The sequence below is a fragment of the Camelus ferus genome, chromosome 3, assembly GCF_009834535.1.
Source record: "Camelus ferus isolate YT-003-E chromosome 3, BCGSAC_Cfer_1.0, whole genome shotgun sequence".
NCBI lineage: Eukaryota > Metazoa > Chordata > Mammalia > Artiodactyla > Camelidae > Camelus > Camelus ferus.
The window spans coordinates 76,367,659-76,383,703 of record NC_045698.1 but is presented as its reverse complement, the minus strand read 5'-3'; the positions used below and the strand labels follow the sequence as shown (position 1 = coordinate 76,383,703).

Here is a 16,045-nt window from a genome sequence, read left to right as displayed (position 1 = left end):
CTGTTTACTATGACTGTGAGTCTGTCTCAGTTTTGTAGATGAGTTCATAGAGTCCTTTTTCTTTCCTCTTTTTTAGATTCCACATATGAGTGGTATCATATGCTATCTTTCTTTCTCTTTCTGGCTTACTTCACTTAGTAAGATGATATCCGGGTCCATCCATGTTGCTGCAAATGGCATTATTTTACTCTTTTTATGGCTGAGTAATAATTCATTGTATAAATATATGACAGCTTCTTTACCCAGTCATCTGTTGATGGACATTTTGGTTGTTTCCATGTCTTGACTATTGTAAATAGTGCTACTATCAACACTGGGGTGCACGTATCTTTTTGAATTAGAGTTCCCTCTGGATATATGCCATGAGTGGGACTGCTGGATCATACGGTAAGTCTATTGTTTAGTCTTTTGTAAACTTCTAAGTTTTAATCATCTCAAACCTCTTCATTTGGTTTTCTCAGTCCAAGAGGTGGCTTCTTCCCAAATCTGCCACCTCTGCAATACCTTAGCTCAGTGTTCCCATTTTGCCTTTCCAGTCCTTCAATATCAAGTGATCAGTTCTTTACCAATTGATTCTCTAACCTACTAAATATGTTCTTTTTTTAGGGGAAATTACAGGTTTTTAAAGATTTACCCAAAGGAGCTTATACTATTTCATGTTTGTCTGCATCCTTATAATAATTTCCATTTCCTATTTTTCTTCAATGTTCAGATACTATATTGGTTTCTATAACTTTAAACAGTTAGATGCTTTTGTTTGCAGTTCTTCACTCCCATCACCATTACATTTAAAACAATTCAATCCAAAAATCTATGTGCTGGGATACTAGACATATTTAATAGCTCTTCAACCATCTCCTTGTATTTTATTCATTTCAGTATGTACTCTATACAAGTTTCTTTAGGCTCCAAGTTCATGGCTTTGAAATTAAGACATACCCAAGAGAACTGTTGCTAGAAAAAGAGGGAAGGTCACATCAGGGGTGAAAAAGAGAAAGACTGTGATTTTTTTTCAAAATAGAGAAAACAGTTGGATATTAATGGTGACGAAGAAAGAACCAGAGGTGGAGGCAACAGTGAGCTGCCAAAAGAGATGAAATATTCTCTGGTTATCTTTATAAGTAAATGGAAAAGGAGGGCTTTAAGATTTGGCATTGTGCTTTATGATAGATAACATCATGTGTCTTCTCGAATGTCCAGATTGATTAGATCATCTAACTTGAGACTATCTGGAATTCATTTCAAGAAGACAGGATACTCAAGAAAGCTTAAGGATCTGCACTCAAAGGCTAACTGAATGAATTTAAACCCAAAGAGGGAAATGTCTTTCATATTCACTTTAAAAGCTTTCAAAAATGCTATTTAAAGCTGAAAAGCATAAGGAGCACAATTACAGTCAAATACTGTGTAATATTTAGAGCAAGAATTGGGATGAAGTGGGGAGGAAGGAAAGGATTGAAAGATTTGTTGCCTAAGAGGTATAATTATACCTGCAACAGATTTCCTAAGAAATTTTCAATCTTTAAGTTTTCTCCTTCTGTACTTTAAAAAACTAGTCTAGATATAATCTTAAAAATGTGTTATCCAGAGGAAATGTGAGATATATCACTGATTACTTTGAGTTCCCAACTGTCCTATTTTTTATAGCTATCTATAGCTACGCAGTTGACAATAAACTATTTCATAAATGCCAGCTACTTCTCGCAAGTTTTAAATTGCCTGCTTTCTACCTGTGAAACACAGAGGGAACTTACTTTAATTTTTTTCCTTTAAGTTAACTCTTAGTTGCAGCAATTAGAGAAAAATTGATTTCTATAAAACTTCTTTCAAAGAATGTTTGACTTGAATGTGGTAACCTACTTTCTAAACTGGAGCTTTGTAGAGCTTTAGCTGTGTGAGTAGGTAAAATAAGACACTTTTTGTTTTAAATTTAGGGGTACCAATAGACTAATTAATCCATTTTTGCAGACCTGGAATAGAGTTCCTGGAACTGTAGCACCTCAGTTGGCAGCCCTTTTTTCCCTTAATTGATGTAACTCCAGTAAGTGCAAAATTCTGATACTGAAATATCCATTTCTCATTCACTGAATCAGAATAAATTTCTCCCAGTCAGCTATCTGAGATATCACTAAACTGAAGCATGTCCACTGATAAGCCAAAAGAGTCAAAAGCTGACCTAAAAGGATGGAGGCAACCAGAAAAAAACATATTGAAGAGAGTGAGTTTTGAATGGAAGGAAAAGAACTAAATGATAGTAGGCAGCAGAAAAGAACCTCATGAATGGGAGAAAATCATATAGCTTTGTTTCATATGAATGGAACAGAAAAATGGTAGTAAGGATATTTTAGTAAATATGTCATCATCTAGAAAGACAAAATATAGAATAGTGCTTTTTTGACTATTTGATAAATTTTCATTTATTTATTCAGTAAATATTTATTTGGCACTTACTATTGCCATTTGATTTTATTTTAGTACTTAGCTGTGGAGTGCATATATATACATACATACACAGATTCACGTCTAATACTCTGAAAGTGAATATACTGAGCCTGAAGTTGCTTATTCTCTTTTCCCTCCTTTTTGAACATTGCTATAACTTCCATACCTTATTTTGTCTTTTTCACAACTCTGTTAGGTTGAATGTTACACCTATTTCACATGAGGACATTGAGGCTCAGAGGTGTTTAGTGATAGACCCAAGCTTGCATATCTAGAAACTGAACCTAGCTCTGTTTGGCTCCCAAAGTACTCTTAACTGTTATACTGCCTGCCTGATTTAGGTAAAGTGATAGTGGGCCACAGCCAGCAAGTCTACCTGAGTAAATAATTTATGATATATAGTAATGAGAAATGAAGTTTTAAAATGAGTATTCAATAAAGGCATAAAACTGCCATTACTGAACTCAGAAGTGACAAAATAAAAACAGCGATTGCGAAAGAGGATTCTTGACATATATTTAGGGATAGGAACTGGAAGAAACTAGAAGTGTTTTTTTAAAAAAAAAAAGCATGCCAGAAATAGTCATAGCATGACACAGGGAGCAGGATTATGTTCATGGACATTTGAAGAAAGATTCAACTACAGTCAGGAAGGTGGATTTGAGGAGGAAAGGTAATGGAAGAGCTAAAAATCATTCCCCAGTTGCCAGTGGAAACCAGGAATGGTAAATATATTGCATTTGATGGAGTGGATGTTTTAGGTGTGGTGAGAAGATGAATTTGATATTCAAAATTTGTAAAATTAGGAACTGCATTGTGTATGTAAAGTTTTATGACATCATCTTCAGCTTTTATTCACCCCAAACTCAAACTTTTTTATCCCCCACCATAGCAAAGAGACCAAAATACTTTTATAGGAAGGAATTGTTTGGAAAGTCTGGGCTATAAAGCCAATTGAACTTGGTGTTGATAGCTCAAGAATGGATTTGGTTGGATCACAGTCTGCTACTTCTAGCAGCCTAGTGCAAAGACTGGGAGACTTTTTTTTTCCTTCCACAATTGGTACATAAACTAGTTAGATTATCAGGGTCCATTCTTCCTTCCCTCTCTTCTGTTTTGTTGCAGGTAAAATTCATAGGACTTGTGCTTGTGTCACTGTGGCTGATAACTCAAGATATTGAATAATGATTTCAGTTAGAGAGCTGAGTCTGAATAAAAGATTATAACTAATTCTGGCTATATTTTACAGATTTGTCTCTTCCACTGATTCTGACAAATATTTCCCTTTGGGCTCCATCCTGTTTGTTCAGAGAATAATTTGTTTGGCTTTGTATTCAATAAATGAATCACCAAAGTAACCTAGCATGTATTAGATACCTTTAAACATATAGGAAGGTTTTCATCATTGGAGTCTGTTTTACCTAGGCAAATATTTCCTTATTAACTCAATCTAAACAAGCTTCTCAAAATTATATTTTGTTGTAAATGTGTGAGCATGTTTCAATCATTAACTTACAAAATTTTATCCCAATTTAAAATGTTAACTTGTATTTCTTCTTTTAAAAAAATACAATTGTCAGAATTTTTCCTTCTAATTTACTCATTTCTTCTCTTGAAAGAAAAATTAATAATCTCTATGCTCCAAGGTCTATACTTATGACATTTAACCTTTTCTCATTTCCTTACCAAACAACAAAAACAATAAACAAACTAAAGAAATTGAAAGAAAGAGAAATGAACAACTACAGGCATCAAAATATGATTTGATTCACAGTAACAGAATGGAAATTATTTTGACAAATTTATGGCATTACACAAGAGGACTGCATCTTCCAGAGTTTGAGTAATCAATAGAAAACATAAATTTCTTCAACATACTTTCTAGTAAATATTTCATACTTCTTATCTATAAGCTTTATAGCTTGTCACAGATACACACTTCTTAAGTAATGATTCTGGAAAAGGAAGTGATTACCATGAGTGACACTATTGCTGTCACTTCATACTTACAGCGACCGCCTCCAGGATTTGTTTGACAGCATCTGCAGCATCTCGTTCACTGTAATACCCCTTTTCCACAATCCTAAAACAAACAAACAAATTAATAAAAACCCATGAAATGCTTCTCAGACACATGCATTCAGTTGAGTGGGTGTTAAAAGAAGTTAATTAGATTAATGTTAATGAAGATGTATCTAAACAATTGCAACAGGCTACCATAACACTTGGGGAAAGACGTCCATGAACTAGCACTCTAGAAGTCTTTCGGTTTATTTAGGAAAATGAGAAACATTGCTTAGGCTTGAACCATCCATCCTATCTGAGGACAAAAAAATTCTTTCCTTTTAAACTCTGTATTGCGAATTGTTTTAAATACATACCAAGTAGGCAAAATACTATGAACTATCCAATATAACTGTTTCACAGTTCCAGCACTAATTAATTCATGGCCAGTGTTGTTTTATCTAGTCAATTAATTATTTCCCTTCCCCCTCCTTATTTATTGTTTTGAAGCAAATATCAGACATCATATAATTTAACTCATAAATATTTAGGGAGATATCTCTAAAAGACAAAGGATTTTTAAAAATCATAACTACACTGTCATTATCATACCTATAAATTACAACACTTCCTTAACATTTTCAATATGCACTGTTTCAAATTTCCAATTGTCTTGGATATGCTAAAATTTGTCTGCTTGAATCATTATCCAAATAAGGTCCATACAATGGTTGGTTGATATGTCTCATTTTCTTTTACTTGTAACTCCTCTCTCCTATTCCTTTGCTCTTTCTCTCTCATTCGGTTTTCTTTTCCAAATAAATGACTTGCTCTTTTTGTATGGGTGTGGACAAGGAATTTCTCTTTGAAGTTAAAGTATTTCCTTTTTTTTTTTTTGATTTCAGGTTTTTTCAGAATTATTATGCTTTGTATTTGTTTCCTTCCATTGCCTTGGTTTTCTTCTTGGTGGTATGCAATTATACACATGGTAGAGTTTTTCTACTTTATAGTCACAAATAAACAAAGTAAGAAATTAAAGAGAAGAAACAACAACTGACAAAACAGAGATACAAAAAATCATAAGAGAATACTATGAACAGTTATATGCCAACAAATTGAACAATGTAGAAGAAACGGAAAAATTTCTAGAAACATACCACCTCCCAAGACTGAATGAAGAAGAAATAGATAATCTGCACAGACCAATCACTAGTAGTGAAATTGAATTTGTAATTTAAAAAACTTCCAGCAAACAAAAGTCCAGGACCAGATGGCTTCACAGGGGAATTCTACCAAACATATAAAGAAGAGCTCATATCCTTCTCAAACTATTTAAAAAAATTAAACAGGATGGAACACTCCCAAATTCATTACACAAGGACACCATTAACCTGATAACAAAATTAGACAAAGATACTACAAAAAAATAAAATAACAGGCCAATATCTCTGATGAATATAGATGCAAAGATCCTCAACAAAATATTAGCAAATTCACCCTAACAATACATAAAAAGGATCACACATCATGATCAAGTTGGATTTATTCCAGGGTTACAAGGATGGTTCAACATACGAATCAATCAATGTGATAAACCACACTAACAAAAAGAAAGATAAAGATCACATGATCATTTCAATAAAAGCAGAAAAAGCAGCTGACAAAATTCAACATCAATTCATGAAAAAAAAAACTTTCATCAAAGTGGGTATAGAGGAAACATCTCAAAATATCTGCAAATGATATGACCAATAAGGTGTTAATATCCACAATATATATACAGCTCATACAACTCAATATCAAAAAACCCCAAACAATCCAATTAAAAAATGAGTGGGAGACCCAAATAGACATTTTTCCAAAAAGACAGACAAATGGCCAACAGGCACATGTAAAGATGCTCAAAATCATTAATTATCAGAGAAATGCAATCAGAATCACAATGAGGTATCACCTCATGCCTGTCAGAATGGCTATCAACAAAAGACCACAGATAAATGTTGGCAAGGATGTGGAGAAAAAGGAACCCTTGTACACTGTTGGTGGAAATGTAAATTGATGCAGCCACTGTGTAAAAGAAAATTAAAGATTCAAAAAACTAAAGGTTTTTTGAGTTTCCTCAAAAAAACTAAAGACAGAACTACCATATGATCCAGCAATTCCACTCCTGGGTATATATCCAAAAAAAATGAAAACACTAATTAGAAAAGATACATGTACACTCAGTGTTCATACAAGCATTATTTACAACAGCCAAGATATAGAAGCAACCAAGTGTCCATCAACAGTTGAATGGATAAAGAAGATATTATATACATATGTGTGTGTGTGTGTGTGTATATGTGTGTGTGTGTGTTACACACACCTATACAGAATGGGATACTACCCAGCCATTAAAAAGAATGAAATTCTGCCACTGTAACAATGTGGGTGGATTGAGAATATTATGCTTAGTGAAATAAGTCAGACAGCGAAAGACAAATACTCCATGTTATCACTTATACATGGAATTAAAAAAATAAAATAAACAAATGTATATAACAAAACAGAAATAGACTCACAGATATAGAGAACAAACTAGTGGTTACCAGTGAAGAGATGGAAGAGGGGAGGGGCAAAATAGGGTTAGGGGATTAAGAGATATAAGCTACTATGTATAAAGTATATAAGCAACAAGGATATATTGTAGAGCACAGGGAAATAGAGCCACAATTTTGCAATAATTTTAAATGGAGTTTAATCGATAAAAATATTTAATCACTGTTGTACATATGAAACTAATATATATTATTAATCAGTTATACTTCAATAAAACTTTTTCTACTTTTGATTTATATTGTTTTTCTATAATTTTCTTAATTTTAGTTTTATTTTGCAATATTAATTTATAATTTCATCTATTTTGTAGGCATATCCTCCTGACATGCTTTCACTGCCTAAAGGAACCTTATTTTGCTCCTTATTTTCTGTTCTCTTATAATCATTTTGTATTGGAATTAACTGAGCTGCCTTTCTGCTATTTATTTTTAAGCAAAATTTGTTTTCTTTACCTTGACAGAGTGATGGGTCAAGATATCTTTTCTAATCTCATGGCTCTCGACTTTCTGGTTATTTTCATGAAGCATTCAAAAATAGGACCTCATACTTTCTAAGATTTCTCTTCTCCTTCACCTGGGACTTCATTTCCTTGCCTCTACCAACTCTACTCTGATTATGAGAGTCTCTTTCCAGCAGTTACTCCTCAATATGGGGCTTTTCCCCAAAGAGTCCTCAGATATTAGTTCCAAGAGTTCACAGGGACTTGACTGCATTAATTTCTTCAAAGCTTACTATAGGTGCAGCCCTTGCACTTCTCAGAAATTTGGATAGCAAAAAGCCCTTGGCTTTCTTCTTATATTGGCCCATTCTGCTTCCCAGTGATTCAAGTGTTCCTCTGTTCTTAGGTCCATCACATACCCTCTTGCTTCCTTTGCTTCTTCTCACATAGATGCTAATACACATGATTAGCGCATTTGTCATTAGTTTGTCCTCAATCACTTGTATTTTAGCTTCATGAGGATACCCTATCGCCTGGTTTTGTTACAGATAATGTCAGTGATGTTTTGGTTTTTCTGTTCTCGTTTCTCTGTCTATTCTTGTGGGGATGGTTGGGAAGATTGAAAAACTACTTGTGATTTCTATCTTCCCAGAATTTCAAAATAAAACACCTTTTTTGATAGCTCTGTAGATTATCAATTTGCATAAGATGTTTTCAGCTGACAAAAAGTTTGTGGTAAAAATATGCTTGAAAAAGGTCAATTCAAAATACAAAAGACACAAAACCTCAACAATTTTTGTAATTTTGCATTGAAATTTTTCTTAGATGGTTAATACCTCAAATAGCATAGTTATTTTTCAGAAAGCATCTTTTAAAAACAATGTTGTGGCAAGAAGTTGTTAGTTCTCAAAGTAGCTGTTGTTAAAAGTTGAATTAAAAATTTTTTTCAAACTAGGGTATGGAGGGCAAGGAAAAGCAGAACATAACAGATCTCACAAAAATAAAAAGATGTATCATAAGGTATCTCAATTGCTGTAATTATTAAAATTCAGGAAAAGTGTATTGCTGAAAACATTTCAAATTTTTCCTCCATTCAGTTATTTAGAACATTGTCAAGAAACACAAACTCATAATATTTTCAAAGGGTGAAAGATGGAATATTCCTCTTCACCTTTTTATTTATTAGATACCTGTTATGCACCAGGGTCAAATAAAATGTGAAAATAGATTATAATATTCAGGGGGTTATTATTAATTGGTTCTTGAAAATCAATTTTCATATGGTATTTCCTTACAAGAACACAAATTTTTCCAACTCATGATTAAGTTACATTATCTACTTAGTAAAACTTTAATTGAAATAATTTCTTGAACTATACTTTCTGAACATTTTATTTTTTCCTATCTTTTATTTTTTATTTTTTAAATTAAAGTATAGTTGATTTACAATGTTGTATTAGTTTCAGGTGTATAGCAAAGTGATTTAATGATACATATATGTATAAATATATTCTTTTTCAGATTCTTTTCTATTATAGGTTATTACAAGATGTTGAATATAGTCCCCTGTGTTATACAGTAGGCCTTTGTTGGTTATCTATTTTATTGTGTACAGTAGTTTGTATCTGTTAATCCCAAACTCCTAATTTACCCCTCCCCCCACTTTCCACTTTGGTAATCATAAATTTGTTTTCTATGTCTGTGAGTCTGTTTCTGTTTTGTAAATAAGTTCATGTGTATCATTTTTAAAATTCCATGGATAAGCAATATCACATGATATTTGTCTTTCTCTGACTTCACCTAGTATGATATCTCTAGTTCCATCCATGTTGTTGCAAATGGCATTATTTCATTCTTTTTTATAGCTGAGTAGTATTCCAGTGTGTGTGTGTGTGTGTGTGTGTGTGTATGTGTGTGTGTGTGTGTGTATACATACATATATATACACACATATATACATATGTATATATGTACACCACATCTTGTTTATCCACTCATTTGTCAGTGGACATTTAGGTTGCTTCCATTGCTTGTTATTGTAAATAGTGCTGCTATAAACACTGGGGTTCATATATCATCTTGAATTAGAGTTTTCTCTGGATATATCCCCAGAGTGGGATTGCTGGATCACATTGTAACTCTACTTTTGGTTTTTTAAGGAACCTCTATACTGTTCTTCACAGTGGCTGCACCAATCTACATTCCCACCAACAGTGTAGGAGGGCTCCTATTTTTCTACATCTTCTCCAACATTTATTATTTGTAGATTTTTTGATGATGGCCATTCTGACTGGTGTGAGAGGATACCTCATTGTAGTTTTGATTTACATTTCTTTAACAATTAATGTTGCTGAACATCTTTTCATGTGCCTGTTGGCCATCTGCATGACTTCCTTGGAGAAATGTCTATTTAGACCTTCTGCTGACTCTTTGATTGGGTTATTTTTTGTTTGTTTGTTTGCTTTTTAATTGATCTGTTTGTATATTTTGGAAATTAATTCTTTGTTGGTTGCATCATTTGCAAATATTTTCTCCCATTCCATAGGCTGTCTTTTCATTTTGTTTATGGTTTCCTTTGCTGTGCAAAAGCTTTTAAGTTTAATTAGGTCCCACTTATTTATTTTTGTTTTTATTTCCATTACTCTAGAAGACAAAAAAAAAAAAAAAGCACTGCTGCAATTTATGTTAATGAGTGTTCTGTCTATGTTTTCCTCTAGGAATTTTATAGTATCTCTTCTTACCTTTAGGTCTTTAATCCATTTTAAGTTTATTTTTGTATATGGTGTTAGATACTGTTCTAATTTCATTCTTTTACATGTAACTGTCCAGTTTTCCCAGCACCAGTTATTGAAAAGACTGTCTTTTCTCCACTGTACATTCTTGCCTCCTTTGTCGCAAATTAATTGACCATAAAAAAATATTTCTGGACTTCCTATCCTGTTCCATTGATCTATATGTCTGTTTTTTTCACCAGTACCATGCTGTTTTGATAACTATAGCTTTGTAGTATAGTCTGAGTCAGGGAGTATGATTCCTCCAGCTCTGTTCTTTTTTCTCAAGATTGTTTTGGCTATTTGGGGTCTTTCCAAACCTTTAAAAATGAAGTTTGAGAAAAGTGGAAAAGAAGGATTATTATGTCAGAGTAGGTTAAGAACTTTGGACACATTACATCAGCCTCTGCATTTCTCTCTAAATGTGGATTTCATGGTACATCTAATGACCAACATGAATGTAATTAGTGTGTCCTCTATGTGCTGCACCTGCAGCCTCAACAGCTTGGTTTTTTCTAGTCTTGTTAAAGGAGGGGTGCTGTCACAAAGATGATGGAAAAGAATGGCTGATAATTAACTTTCTTTCCATCTCCCATTCTCCCCAGAAGAGGATAAAATCAATAACCTTCTGGCCTGCAAAAAAAGTGTGGATTTTCCTATAGCTACTCACCAAGACTAGAGCTTTACCACAACAGCTTTGTGGTACCCCTCCATGGGGTGATACTTATGGCATAGTCTATGCCAGGAGTACTCCTCAGGGTTGTAAGAACCAACTTTCACAACCATGTGCAGTCTCCCTGGTAAGAAACCCTCCTTGTCTGTTAAGCACACATTTGTTCTTAAGAGCATCCCCATTGTTTAGAAAGGCAGTGCTTCACCCACTGGCATTTCCTCTCTACACTTTATTATGAAACCTCAAGCTCTGCCCTAAATGTGTTGTTTATGCAATTTCATTTGGATATAATTTAGGGTTAAGTACCTGTGTTCAGAACATGTCCTTCGGTGAATGTCTAGGGACTGGCTGGATGGAGGAGTAAATTTTCTTAGGGCTGTTTTCAGATCAGATAGAGGGAAGAAGAGTAGGTGTAAAAAGAATAGTTAATGGAAATTTCACTAATTTTCCACAATATATGTTAAATTAGTAAAATATTTCATCTAATTAATGAAGAGGATGCATTCTATAGATATATCATTCCTTTGCTTATTCAATAAATATTATGGAATGACTATTATGTGCTTAGCACTCAGTAGTGAACCAGACATGGCCTCTGCACTCATGGGGTTTCTCTTGGTATAAGTAGACAGACAACGACCAACACAGTTGCTAAATACTGTGACAGAGGTATTAGAAAATGGTCTGGGAGCTCCTAGAAGATGCAGGTAATCTATTCTGGAGGCCATGCAGGGTAGGAAAAGGATTCCAGAGATAGCACAAAGTTAAAGGGTTTATAGAAGGTTTCTAGCTGCAGGGAGGGTGGGAGCTGGGGATGGGATAAGTGTAGGGGAGTAACACAGGACTGGAGAGGAGGGACACTAAGAAAAAGGACTAAGGCTACAGTGAGAATTGGATCATGAGGATGGTATAATGATATCCACTCAGTATTTCTAACTTCCTAATGTGAGCCAGGTACTTGCTGGATATAATAAAGAATAAGTTTGGGTCCTGGCTCAGATAAAGACCATAGATAAAAGAGAAATTACAAAAAAAAAAAAAAACCCATCACTATAGATATAATACATATTATAGTAGGGTTTATACAGCCAAGGAATTTATTAATTCTGTTGTCAGAAACGTTTCTAGAGTACATACGTGGGGTAGGAGCATAAATGCAGGTGCCTTCTCCACCTCATCTGTGTGTGTGAACTCTGTATCTCATAGGTTGGTCCTACCATCACAACTCAACTGTCTCTCTTCCAGGCTTCTTCTGCTAAAAGGAATTTTGTTCCCAGTTGACTTGTTCCTCAGACTGTGATAGGGACAGGTTTCTGGAACTGAGGCATTCAATTTTTAAATATTGTATAAGTTGAGGTAACACCCAAACTATCCATGACCAACTGGGAAGAGTAATAGCAGGAACCTTCTCAAGTTGCAAATGCAGATTTATCACTTAGAGTTAAGATTGTAAGTGAAGATATTAGTGACCAAGTAAAGGAAAATGAAATCTTACAATCTTTTCCTCTCCATATACGTAGCATGATTACAGTTGATTTATTTGGCTAAAACATTCTGCAGAGTATTATGGCAAAATTCTTGGCCTTCTCACTCGTTAATTGGTTGATCACCCATGGAGTTTAGCTCCAAGTCTTGTTCATAGTAGGTGGTCAGTAAATATCTGTGGAATCAATACTAATTGATAAGTGAATGAATGTCAGAAAAATTTCAGACTGTGGACATCTGGACAACTCCTTTGCCTGTGCTCCTTATCATGGGGAACAAAAAGTACTGGACTGGGAAGTGATGCTCACTTGTTGCAAGTACACTGGCCATGGATCCAGAGGGAGAACAGCCATATACATGCTTCCCAAAGCAAAATGCAATAGGTAGAAATATTATTGCTGGCCTTAGGTATAAGCTGAGAGTTACGTAGTTTCTAGATATTATTGTAATAATATGAATCTTTTCAGAAACTTATTTTGAACAAAAAGTAATTCAAATTCAAATTCAGCAAAATATAGTGTTTGTTTCATATACCAAATATTAATTCCAACATAAAATTTAGCTGGAATTTCAAAAAAATTGCCATTGAAATGAAATTGAACCATATATATAGTCAAGAGTTTATAGCTTTATACAATGTGTCTTCAATTTTTAGAAGAAATGAGATATTTAATCATTGTAGGGACTTTAGGGCTGTGAAATAGGAGGATAATTTTGGTTGATATCTTTGTTTTTTGTATTTAAACATACTTATTGCTAGATTTCTCCTCAGATTTAGTAAACTAATTTCCTTCTCATACTTTGTAAAATAAGAAGGTAGTTAAAATGCTACCCACATCTTAAGATCATTTTCAAAGGCCCAGGGTTGTGTAGTTTGTAGCTATTTTGCACAATTTCCTATCATTCCATTGTAATCTGGGCTAGAAGTCTCAGTGCTAAAAATAAAATCTCTCCTAAGACTTTAATTACAACTGACCCAAAAGGCTGCTCTGAGGTCCCATTTCCTACAGGTCCTTCAGTCACTAACAGGCCTAGACTTTATCTGGAATCTGGGGAGGAAGTGTAATGGGGTGTGTTTCCCTTGGCTCGCAGGCTGTGATTCTCCAGCCTCAATGCACCTTCTCACTCCAAGACCATGCCTTTTACTTCCACTGTTTGCTATGTTGGCCCACATGTTCCTTTTCCCCAGAGTTGGGACAGTTTTTCTTCTCATTGTTTTAAAATTGTAGGATGAGAAAACACAGGCGATGGCTATTTCTCTCCATGGATCTGCTTTAAAATATGACTTTTGTACATTTGCTTCTGTCACCTTAATTGCTGCAAATTGAATTGAGCTCGTCTCCAGTCCAGCAGTTAGCACAGGCAATGCAGCTGAAGAGCTCTAATCTGATTATATCCTGAAGCCCTCAGACTTCCTGGCACAAAGATTAGGAGCCCTACTACTTTCTCCACCAATGACAGCATTTTTCTCAAATGGAGATGGTATTAGATGACCATCGGTTTATATGAGAAAGACATTGGTCTGGTGAGAATGCATACAGAAGGATCGAATGACATAGGGTAAAAGCTCCAAAGAACATGAGTTTCAGGAACCAAGTCTTAAGGGCTGCCAGTACATTATTATGCTGATGCATACAAAGTTTTATTTAAACTAATTCTGCTGTACCCTGTGTAAATCCACCACTCTTTTATAGTGTCATTCACTACTTTTTCTTATTTCATTGACGGCATTTTGGTCAGTAATGGTGCTTTTTCTAAGAACTCTCCCAAAGAGTGTTAAATTCATATGCTTAAAAAAATAATTTCAAAGGGTACTACTAGTACCTGTTAAATTTGAAAGCTCAGGATAGAGTGAGGGAATTGCAGATCAATGTGGGTGCTGAGTCGACAGTGTAGGAGAAAGGGGAGGCCAAATCCAATTGTAGACCTGGGAATGGGCCAAAGGGATTCCTCATCCAAATTCTCTCATACTATAAATGAAAAGCCTGACCCACAGATGTTATATAAAGCGCCCAAGAGCACAGAGTTTACTGAATCATTCAACAAATATCTAGCAACTGCTTGCTTTCTGCCTAGAACAGCTTCTAAGATAGACATTAAGAAACACAAATTAACCCCCACCAATGTGCTCTGCCTTGACATCACTCTGCACTTTTTCTACCCTGGACCTGCTAATTTCTTATTTCCCGTTTAAGATTCAGCTTAAAAGGCCCTATTAGACCCCTGAAGGCATTTTTGACTTAGAAGACCCCCTTATTTTGTGCCCATTGTACTGTTTATGCCCCAATTACAGCATTTATCATCCCCACATGAATCCTTATAGCCAAATGTGTGACCAAATTTGAGCAAAAGTAAAGTATTTTATGATATGTTTTTTGTGTACTACTGATTCTTATCTTTATTTCTTTAGTCCCTTGTCCTCTTATTTTTTTTATCTTGTGATATTATGGTTTTCTCTGTAAGTTCTAATACACTTTTTTTTGGAGGTGATAGTAGCATTAAAAACAATATTTGGGTCTATATCACACTTTTACTTACCCTCTTCTAAACCATGAGCTCTGTAAAGGTGAAAACAATGTTCTTTGGTTAACATGGTGGTGAGAAGAGAAGAAAGTGGGCACTGAATCTGGAATGGTAGAGTGAGGCCAGACTATAAGTGGTTCTGATTGCCATGACTGGAAGAACTGACTTGAAACTTTTTCTAACTTAAACAAATCCTTTCATGTGGCTCTAGATCTTACTCCCTCTGTGTCTTCTCTGCGATGTTGTTTCAAATAAAAGTCCCTCTCACACAGATCTCTCCTGCTCCCCCATCTTGTGGGCTCCTTCCCAACAGCAAGGTAAAATGTTGCCAATATGCCAGCTTAAAATAATAAACAAGCCTTCATTTATCCTGTGTTTCCTTTTACAACCTCATCTTTCTTCTTCTCCCTATAGCCAAGCTTCTGCAAAAAGCAGACTATAAACATACTCCAAATCAAACTATATGTTTTCTTCATATGTAGCCAGATAAAGCTACATAAAGAGATGTATTTAAAATATTCATGGTTGAAAAACAACTATATATATATTAATGTTAAATTTAAGCCAACCCTCAAGCAGAACAAAGTATTACATTTCTAATCTGATGTTTCATTTTTAAGTATTAAGAGTATTGACATTTGCTTACATAGCAGCAGAATGACATGGTAGAAAAATTTCATGTGCTTTGAAATCGGACATACTTGAGTCCAATTTCATTTAATTATTGTTGCTGCTGTTATTATTATTAGATCCAATATAAGCTGAGTGACTTAATGGTAGTTTATGGACACTCTGATTCTTAGTTATCTAGTCTATAAAAATGTATCTATCCGTCAAGGTTACCTGTATACGTGACGATTAAATGAGATCATGATTAGCAAAATGTCCTGCGCTGCCAGGATCCCAACAGGCATTCAAAAATGGCCCTCATTATGGTGACTAATTATTCTTTTAGACAATTAGATGATATAGATCTTCCTTTATAAAATTATATTAATGACTAATTTTTAACCAACAGTCTTGATAAATTTCAGATGTGTTCTGAGCTTAGTAAACCAGAATATCAATCATGATACACCTCCATGGAGACTGGAGAAAAGCCCTAAGTTC

The 16,045-nt window shown here is 34.5% G+C and overlaps 1 protein-coding gene across 2 annotated transcripts in view; it reads right to left on the bottom strand.

Annotated features, from left to right (window-relative positions):
- Positions 1 to 16,045, bottom strand: part of CAMK4 (calcium/calmodulin dependent protein kinase IV) — a 211,531-nt gene that overhangs the window by 68,800 nt on the left and 126,686 nt on the right. For both annotated transcript variants that reach the window (XM_032476487.1, XM_006192562.2), the window contains one exon: positions 4,453 to 4,525. In XM_032476487.1, coding sequence (XP_032332378.1) covers positions 4,453 to 4,525 — 73 coding nt within the window. The remainder of the gene's footprint in view (positions 1 to 4,452; positions 4,526 to 16,045) is intronic.